This window comes from Myxocyprinus asiaticus, chromosome 37, assembly GCF_019703515.2.
Source record: "Myxocyprinus asiaticus isolate MX2 ecotype Aquarium Trade chromosome 37, UBuf_Myxa_2, whole genome shotgun sequence".
Classification (NCBI taxonomy): domain Eukaryota; kingdom Metazoa; phylum Chordata; class Actinopteri; order Cypriniformes; family Catostomidae; genus Myxocyprinus; species Myxocyprinus asiaticus.
In genome coordinates, this window is record NC_059380.1 from 34,334,111 (window position 1) to 34,344,619 (window position 10,509).

The 10,509-nt window shown below is 42.8% G+C and overlaps 1 protein-coding gene across 2 annotated transcripts in view; it reads right to left on the reverse strand.

Moving 5' to 3' along the window:
• Positions 1-10,427, reverse strand: part of LOC127427716 (zinc finger and BTB domain-containing protein 40-like) — a 47,496-nt gene extending 37,069 nt beyond the window's left edge. The window contains exons 1-5 of one of the 2 annotated variants that reach the window (XM_051675498.1): positions 9,702-10,427; positions 7,778-8,281; positions 1,975-2,096; positions 1,680-1,875; positions 1,185-1,324 (exon numbers count right to left, since the gene is read on the reverse strand). In XM_051675498.1, the coding sequence (XP_051531458.1) occupies positions 1,185-1,324; positions 1,680-1,875; positions 1,975-2,096; positions 7,778-8,273 (954 nt within the window). In that variant the 5' untranslated portion in view covers positions 8,274-8,281; positions 9,702-10,427. The remainder of the gene's footprint in view (positions 1-1,184; positions 1,325-1,679; positions 1,876-1,974; positions 2,097-7,777; positions 8,282-9,701) is intronic. The other variant, XM_051675497.1, reaches the window with a different exon arrangement.
• Positions 10,428-10,509: the final 82 nt, after the last annotated feature.

A 10,509-nucleotide genomic window follows, 5' to 3' on the forward strand; every position in this document is an offset into this window, starting at 1 on the left:
GGACATTTCTCCAAAAAGTAAGATCTTTGTCCCCATGTGCACTTGCAAACTGTAGTCTGGCTTTTTTATGGCAGTTTTGCAGCATTGGCTTCTTCCTTGCTGAGCAGCCTTTCAGATTATGTCGATATAGGACTCGTTTTACTGTGGATACAGATACTTGTCTACCTGTTTCCTCCAGCATCTTCACAAGTTCCTTTGCTGTTGTTCTGGGATTGATTTGCACTATTCGTACCAAACTACATTAATCTCTAGGAGACAGAATGCGTCTCCTTCCTGAGTGGTATGATGGCTGCGTGGTCCCATGGTGTTTATACTTGCGTACTATTGTTTGTACACATGGTACCCTCAGTTGTTTTGAAATTACTCCCAAGGATGAACCAGACTTGGGGAGGTCATCAAACTTTTTTCTGAGGTCTTGGCTGATTTCTTTTGATTTTCCCATGAAGGCACTGAGTTTGAAGGTAGGCCTTAAAATACATCCACAGGTACACCTCCAATTCAGTACACTTCCTATCAGAAGCTAACTGGCTAATTGTCTAAAGGCATGACATAATTTTCTGGAATTTTCCAAGCTGCTTAAAGGCTCAGTTAACTTGGTGTATGTAAACTTCTGACCCACTGGAATTGTGATAGAGTCAATTAAAAGTTAAACAATCTGTCTGTAAACAACTGTTGGAAAAATGACTTGTGTCATGCACAAAGTAGATGTCCTAAACAACTTGCCAAAACTATAGTTTGCTAATATTAAAACTGTGGAGAGGTTAAAAAAATCTGTTTTAATGACTTCAACCTAAGTGTATGTAAACTTCTGACTTCAACTGTAATAACATAGCAGTGTGTGAGTAGTAGAGCAAAACATAAATGTTTATAACATCATAATCAGACATTGTAGTCATAATTTGTGTTAAAGTGAATGAAATGCACCATTGTTGTAACGCCTCTAGTGTTCATTTCACCAGGAAACTGCAGTAAAACGTAGAACGCAACATGTAAAAGTCAGTTTGCAAAAATTTACTTATAGTGACGATCATTCTATGAGACTAGGTTGCAAAAAATATAGATTATATATTACTATATAGTACAAACAATACTATACAGCAAATAAGTGTTCTTTTAAAGAATATAATGAACTGGACTTTAAGCTTTATGGCATCCGTTATGCAAAAACAGTGAGAAGAATATACCTCTTTTTCAACTTCATTTTTACAGTCATTTACTGCTTTGGTCAAAAGCTCTGAGAGGTTGTCGACACTGGAGAGGTGGCGAGTTAGCTTTGATACATGGTTTAAATGTCCACCACCAGCAGGACCTTTGGCATAACAAACTGCAGGAAAGGTAGAGAAATATTAAACAATTTACTCAAAATCTGGCAAATTCTAACATGTTTGATATATGATCTTTGAAAGTTTATACTTCTCCAAAAAAATGACTTGAAACGCTGAATCAGAGTTGGAGTCGAGACCAGACCCTCCAAGCCCCAGACCAATATCAGACCCCCTAACACCCATATGCAGACTAATGCTAAAACCCTAGATTAAGTCTACGTTTGTGATCTCGAGAGGTCTCAAGACCAAGACCACAAGATCAAGACTTCATGGTCAGCACCACTGATAGTATTTAAAGTTATTATGCTTTAAGTGTCCTGTCATGCAACACTTCCCACTTGCAGGTCAGTTTACCTTTTTCCTTGGGGCAGCTCTCTTCTCCCTGGTGCTTCCTAACTGATCCAGGATCAGGATTTTGCTGCTGTTTTAGCTGGTCTATCAATGTAAGGACTGTTTCAGCTGACAGAACTCTCTCATCTTTGACAAAACTCAGCAACCGCTGGTACACCTCATCTTCTGATGGATCACCTTTAAAACTCTCCAACATGACCTGTAGAAGATTAAAGTTTAGATTTAAGTCTAATATCACAAAAGATTAAACTTTTTTGCAATAAAAATAACAGATTTTCCTTTTGTATCTCTATTTTACCTGGCGTTCCTCCGCAGGGATTTTGTCCCAAGTCTCAAGAACCTTAACACATGGCTGTACACTCTGTAGGATCTTTTTTATTCCAGCTTGATTATGAGATATCAAATCAATTGCACCATCCTCTGAACACAGATAGAAACACAATTAAAGAGAAATGTAAAAAAAAAAAAAAAAAAGAATCGAGGGATCTCAAACAGAAATATTGACCCTTACAGGAATGTTCCGGGTTCAATACAAGTTAAGCTCAATCGACAGCATTTGTGGCATAATGTTAATTAACCCAGAAAATAAACTTGTCCCTTTTTAAGAAAAAAGAAAGAAGAAGCAAAAACCACGGTTACAGTAAGGGACTTACAATGAAAGTCCATGGGGCCAGTCCATAAAAATTATAAACATTCACAGTTTAAAAAGTACAGCGATAAGACGGAAATATTATACATGTCCACACACACACACACACACACACACACAAGTGCAGGCTCGGCTATCTCTCCCCCCACTGGCAGTCTGGATCGACCTTTAAATCACTCTCCGCTCTCACTGCAAACACAAAACAGCTGTTAGAGGAGATTTCCACAGGTGCCAACCCTACCGCACACACTCTCTCTGCCTCGCTCTCCACAGACGTCGCTCGGCCACGCCCGGATCACCACATACCCCCATCACCCGACTTAGGCCAGGGAGCCACATTTCTGGAGAGAAAATCTGCAACAGCCATCTGCGCCCCCGGCCTATGGACCACCTTGAACTTAAAAGGCTGGAGAGATAGATACCAACGGGTGATCCGTGCGTTGGTATCCTTCATGCGATGGAGCCACTGGAGTGAGGCATGGTCCGAACAGAGGGTGAAAGCATGCCCCAACAGATAGTACTGGAGGGTGAGGACCGCCCACTTGATGGCCAAACACTCCTTCTCGATTGTGCTGTACTTAGACTCTCTCATCGAGAGTTTGCGACTTACAGTGAATCCGGAAAGTATTCACAGCGCTTCACTTTTTCCACATTTTGTTATGTTACAGCCTTATTCCAAAATTGATTAAATTCATTATTTTCCTCAAAATTCTACAAACAATACCCCATAATGGCAACATGAAAGAAGTTTGTTTGAAATCTTTGCAAATTTATTAAAAATAAAAAACGGAGAAAAAAAAAATCACATGCACATAAGTATTCACAGCCTTTGCCATGACACTCAAAATTGAGCTCAGGTGCATCCTGTTTCCACAGATGATCCTTGAGATGTTTCTACAACTTGATTGGAGTCCACCTGTGGTAAACTCAGCTGATTGGACATGAATTGGAAAGGCACACACCTGTCTATATAAGGTCCCACAGTTAACAGTGCATGTCAGAGCACAAACCAAGCCATGAAGTCCAAGGAATTGTCTGTAGACCTCCGAGACAGGATTGTATCAAGGCACAGATCTGGGGAAGGGCACAGAAAAATTTCTGCAGCATTGAAGGTCCCAATGAGCACAGTGACCTCCATCATCCGTAAATGGAAGAATTTGGAACCACCAGGACTCTTCCTAGAGCTGGCCGCCCGGCCAAACTGAGCGATCAGGGGAGAAGGGCCTTAGTCAGGGAGGTGACCAAGAACACGATGGTCACTCTGACAGAGCTCCATTGTTTCTCTATGGAGAGAGGAGAACCTTCCAGAAGAACAACCATCGCTGCAGCACTCCACCAATCAGGCCTGTATGGTAGAGTGGCCGGACGGAAGCCACTCCTCAGTAAAAGGCACATGACAGCCCGCCTGGAGTTTGCCAAAAGGCACCTGAAGGACTCTCAGACCATGAGAAACAAAATTCTCTGGTCTGATGAAACAAAGATTGAACTCTTTGGCCTGAATGGCAAGCGTCATGTCTGGAGGAAACCAGGCACTGCTCATCACCTGGCCAATACCATGCCTACAGTGAAGCATGGTAGTGGCAGCATCATGCTGTGGGAATGTTTTTCAGTGGCAGGAACTGGGAGACTAGTCAGGATTGAGAGAAAGATGAATGCAGCAATGTACAGAGACATCCTTGATGAAAACCTGCTCCAGAGTGCTCTGGACCTCAGACTGGGGCGAAGGTTCATCTTCCAACAGGACAACGACCCTAAGCACACTGCCAAGATAACAAAGGAGTGGCTACGGCACAACTCTGTGAATGTCCTTGAGTGGCCCAGCCAGAGCCCATACTTGAACCCGATTGAACATCTCTGGAGAGATCTGAAAATGGCTGTGCACCAACGCTCCCCATCCAACCTGATGGAGCTTGAGAGGTCCTGCAAAGAAGAATGGGAGAAACTGCCCAAAAATAGGTGTGCCAAGCTTGGAGCATCATACTCAAAAAGACTTGAGGCTGTAATTGGTGCCAAAGGTGCTTCAACAAAGTATTGAGCAAAGGCTGTGAATACTTATGTACATGTGATTTTTTTTCGTTTTTTATTTTGAATACATTTGCAAAGATTTCAAACAAACTTCTTTCACGTTGTCATTATGGGGTATTGTTTGTAGAATTTTGAGGAAAATAATGAATTTAATCAATTTTGGAATAAGGCTGTAACATAACAAAATGTGGAAAAAGTGAAGCGCTATGAATACTTTCCGGATGCTCTGTATGTACAGCACAGGGCGCTCCTCCCCCTCCACCATCTGTGACAGTACCACCCCCAACCCCCAGTCCGATGCGTCCGTCTGCAAGATAAAAGGGAGAAGGAAGTCAGGAGAGTGCAACAACAGCCGGCCACAGAGTGCAGCTTTTACTTGCGTGAACGCCTGCTGACACGGTTCCGTCCACTGGATCGGATCTGGTGCTCACTTTTTAGTAAGATCAGTCAGCGGTCTGGTGACGCTCAAATAATTAGGCACAAACCTACAATAATAGCCAGCCAGCCCCAGGAACTGTCTCACCTCCTTTTTGGTCTTAGGTCTTGGGCAGGTTGCAATCGCCACGGTCTTATCAATTTGTGCCCTCACCTGTCCATGATCCAAGTGGAAGCCCAGATACCATACTTCCACCCATCCAGTTGCACACTTCTTAGGGTTTGCCATGAGTCCCGCCCATCTCAATGACTTCAGGACAGCCCTCAGATGCTGCAGGTGTAGCTGCCAATCATTACTGCAAATGATGATATCATCCAGATAGGCAGCGGCATAAGCAGCATGTGGTCTGAGGATTCTGTCCATGAGCTGCTGAAATGTAGCCGGGGCCCCAAACAAAGAGAAAGGAAGGGTGACAAATTGGTGTAAGCCGAACAGTGTGTAAAATGCAGTTTTTTCACGGGACATGGCAGTTAAGGTGATTTGCTAATATCCCTTTTTCATATCCAGTGTCGAATAAAAGCGAGCCGCGCATAATAGCTCGAGCAGTTCATCAATACGAGGCATTGGATATGCATCAAATGTAGACATCGCATTGACTTTTCTATAATCCACACAGAGCCGGACCGAGCCGTCACTCTTCGGAACCAACAACATCGGGCTGGCCCAGTCACTGTGGGATTCTTCTTTTACCCCCATATCTAGCATGGCCTTTAATTCTTCCTGAACCACTTTTTTTTTGTGTTCGGATAATCGGTAGGGACGACTGCGTACCACTACCCCTGGGGTTGTTTCGATATGGTGCTCTATGAGATTCGTACGATGGGAAAAGGTGAGAACATGTCTGAGAATCCTCCTTGCAACCTGGCAACCTCCGTGACTTGAGACGGTGAGAGGAGGTCTCCGCAAGTGACCGATGTGACTCGATCGGTGGCTTTTAAGTTCACCTCCGGTCCAAGCTTCTCCCTCTCCGGAACCAATGTCACCAACGTCATGGGGACCACCTCTCTCCATGGTTTTAGGAGATTGAGGTGGTAAATCTGACATGCTCCGCCTCTATCCGTTCGTTTCTCCTCCAAATCGATTTCTTCAAACCACCATGTGACCTCAAATGGTCCTTGCCACTTGGTGAGTAATTTAGAGCTCGATGTGGGGAATAATACAAGGACTTTATCTCCCGGTGCAAATTCCCCTAGCCGAGTACCCCTATTATACAGTCGGCTTTGACGCTTGAGCCTGGAGCAAATTCTCCTGTGTTAATTGCCCCAGTGTGTGGAGTTTTGCTCTCAGGTCAAGAATGTACTGAATTTAGTTTTTGCTCTTTGAAGGTCCCTCCTCCCAATTTTCCTGTAGGACGTCGAGCACTATGTGCGGTTGACGCCCGTACAATAATTCAAATGGGGAGAACCCCGTGGAGGCTTGCAGGACCTCTCGAACTGCAAATAATAGGGGCTCGAGCCAATTGTCCCAATTTCAAACATCTTCGTGCACAAACTTACAAATCATATTTTTTAGTGTGTGATTAAATCATTCAACAAAGCCGTCTGTTTGGGGATGGCAAACGCTGGTCCAAATCGATTTAATCCCCAATAATTCATACAGTTCATGTCGTGTACGTGACATAAACGTTGTGACCTGATCAGTGAGGATTTCTTTCGGAATTCCCACTCGGGAGATTATTCTGAAGAGTGCCTCCACAACACTATGTGCTGAGCACTGCTTCCGGATATCGCATTGCATAATCCACCAGAACCAAAAAAAGCAATGCCCGTGTGCCATTCGCTCTAATGGTGAGGTCCATGCCAATTCGTTCGAAGGGGACCTTGATCAAGGGAAGGGGGCGCAATGGTGCTCTTGGGGTGGCCAGCGGATTCACCAGCTGACATTCACAGCATGCCGCACACCATCTGTGAACATCCCCGTGAATGCCCGGCCAATAGAAACGGGCCATTAGACGGTTCAGTGTTTTTTCCTGCCCTAAGTGACCCGCCATCGGTTACTAACAACTGGGTTGCATTTTCCTTTGTCTGAGCATCCCGTGTCACTCGATACAACCGATCCTTGATAATTGAAAAATACGGATATGCAAGTGCAATGTCTGGCTGGAGACACTGATCATCAATCACTTTCACTTGATCAAAGGCGTGCCTAAGGGTCTCGTCTCTCATCTACTCCAGATGGAAATCTCCTGCAGGGAATCTTCTAAGGGCTGGGGAAGCTGGCAATTCCCTTTCCCTTACATCATCCTGACGCGGAGCTGACGTAGACGGCCCGGCTCCGCCTCCCCAGCCAGTGCATCGCAAACCACACACCGAGACACTCTGTTACAGGACCCATCCACACAGATTTCTCTCTATAAAGCAGTAAATGCCAGCCAATTCGTAACCAAGATTAGTGGATGGGTGAGGCGGGGACTAACCACAGCCTCTACACTATGCTTTTGTCCCCGAAATGGAATGATGACCGTCACTAATGGGTAATCGTGAATATCACCATGCACACACCTTACCTTCACCCGTCAGCTTGTATCCAAAGCCTCGGATTGAATCAAGCTTTGGTGAATGGAGGTTTGATTACAACCTGAATCCACCAAGGCTTGATATGAACCCCACTTTATACTCACAGGAATCGTGCACGATCGGGGGCGGCCTGTGGTGCATCAGGGACCCGGACGAATGTGTACACCTTCATCGTGGGACATCAGTCCTGGAAATGCCCAGGACCCCCGCAGCTCCAGCAGACAGACCCAGACTTCACGGCCCCACCCGTGGCAGTGGATCCTCCAGCCTGTGGGGGAGAGCGGAGAGGATTAGGGGAAGCCGGCGGGATGAACGGCCCACGAAGTGGCCTCACTCCCCACAGACGTCACTCGGCCACGCCCCATCACCACATGTGTTAATAAATATTATGCCACAAATGCTATCAATAAAGCTTAGTTTGTATTGAACCCAAAACATTCCTTTGATGTGCAGTCATCTGAAAGTCCTCTTTTACCCTGAAAATTCTTCTCGTCCCTTTTCAGCTGTACCAATAAAGATGACTCCTTTAAGTTCACTGGACTCCCAATAAAACTGTCATGTTTTATAACTTGCCAATCCATTGACTCTGTCTCAGCATCTACAGTCTCAGTTGTTTGTTTCATAAGTTCGTTGAGAATATTCTTGCAACCAATAGCCACATCAAACATCTGCAAGCTGTCGGCAGCAGCTATGAGTCGGGTGAAGTTGTGTTTTCCGGGAGGCAGTTTACCAGTATACACCATGTTCAGAAGACATGAGAACTCTTGAGAGGACAGTAAATCTGTGTCAATGGAGATGCTGTCAGAGCTCTCTAGAGCAGACTTGAATAACATGCTGGAGGCAGCCAGAACAAGTTTGTGAGCGGGGTGAGGGGTTTCTCCCACCAGGATGGAGCAGTCGCAAAACTGATTTTCTTTACGTAAAGCATGCAGCTGTTGCATGAGCTGTCGGCTGTAGTTTGGGAGCTCCATCCCTGTACCTGGAAAGGTGGGACAAGATGAAAATGTTTAAAAATGTTAGATATTTTTATAGTTGCGAACTAAATGGGTTCAATGGCTGATGCCAATATATGGAGAGAAAAGTGGCATATATATATACATACACAGTATATATATACTGTATATGTATATAAATTGTATATACACACACAAAACATGCAATTTAATGACAGCAAATGAGACACATGGGTAGGTGACATGAAATACTTTGAAAGTTGAGTACTTTGAAAATACGTTTAAATATGTCCTGCGATGTAACATGCTATTTAGTAGCAATAAACTATAGTTATAAATACAGGGTTCCCATTCATTTTAACCAATGAATTTCCATGTTTCCAGTTGTTTGTTATTACTGGATAAGTTTTTTTTTTTTTTTTTTTTTTAAAGATTGCATCACAAAGAGCAATTTCTAGCCAGTGAAATATGTTAAAGCTTATAACTAGACCATTTCAAATTGGCTATAGAATTGTCCATGACTTTTTAGGATTTTATTAATTTCCATTCTTGGAAATCACAATTTTAAAATTTTCCATGACTGTAGGAACCCTGCAAATATTATTTAGCACATTTATTATTATTATTTATGCATGCAGCTTAAATGCCCTCATATAAATTTATTGCATGGAACATTTGAGACACCACAGGGCCATTTTAAATGATCTAGAAAAGGCAAATGGGTGATTAAAAATGATATAAAGCACATATTCAGGACTAACGGGGGCTATATGTAACAATTTAAGAATCAATCATTGACAACCCATATCGGTTTAGCACTAAGCTGAATATTGGTATGGTATGTGTCCACTCACTGTCTATGGAGTTAATTGTGGCCCTGATGGGCACATTTTGAGGAAGATATAACTGAAAATAACATTTTATTTTTTCCTTTTGTGGTCAAGTAAAAGCGCAAGCTTGCATAAAAAATAATAAAATAATAATAATAATAATAAAAAAAAAATCCTGCTCATGCACAGTGAACATAGTAAATAACACTTCTTATGTCATGATAGCTCTGAATGCATCTGATTATTTTCACAATGAAAACAAGCACAGTTCTTGAGATTTGTCATTTTAAATAAAGGGAAATGGGAAACATTTAGGCTGTTTATTCCAGGCCTAAGATACACTGCAAATTGTTTTACATAATAGATATTAATTTAATTTAAAGTTAGATGATTTTTACCTCCATTCCTACAACAAAACAAGCCAATAAGAAAGATTGAGATACATGTTATACCATAAAAACGTGTAATGGAGTGACATTTCAGCGTTCAGTTACCCTGACATGCTATCTATAGCTAACATAAATAATAAAACACGTAAAAAGCACAAATGGTAGAATATTTTGGCCAATTTGTTGCGTCTCATCCACCAAAGTGGCTCTCCACACTTCCTATTTACCTTTAAATTCAAATTATCCGGCTCTTTATTTAAACTCCTTCGAAGGACAACATTCCGGTGCGTTTTGAAAACGAGGTCCAACGACGGCGATACTACGCATGCGCGTTGACATTGCAGACAGGGCGCCTTTCATTTAGAAATGATCATCCCTGCGCCCTATTCCCTTCGAAGACTTTATCCTCCACTGAAAAAATAAAGGTCGTGGTTATTCTCGCGTCGAAGTGCCTTGTGAAGGCATTATTTACGCCGTTTAGCACGCAACCATGGTCGTGCCTTGAAGGGAGCCCTCGAACTGGGAAGTCTCGCGAGCGACTTCTTTGCAGTTTTTATGCACTGCGTTTATTGTTTTTATTTGGAGTCCTACAGAAGCTCTACCTCTAACCTTTAAACCAAACCCTGGCTATCCATAGCCTACATGTAGTAAATGCAAGTCTCGCGAGAATTTACACTTCAAGGGTTCCTTTCTAAACACGACCATTTGCGGTCCAACGCACAGTGCTACTGCGCATGCGTATACAGAACAGCTGATTTTCGGGCAAGCTTTGAACGAATTACTAGAAACACAAGTATTCGTCTATAATCATCAAGCCTCAGGTCACGTACATACACCCCCCAAAAATCTTCGCTGACTTCATGTTTAAGAAAATGCACAACCAACATGAGCAATTATTTTTCTAAATAATATATTCAGTATATCGTGTATATTCTATTCAAATCATGTTTTACTAATGTTGAACAAATGACAAGACACGAAACACTACAGTAATTAGTAAGCAAAATCATTCCTATGAAAAATAATCCCAAATAA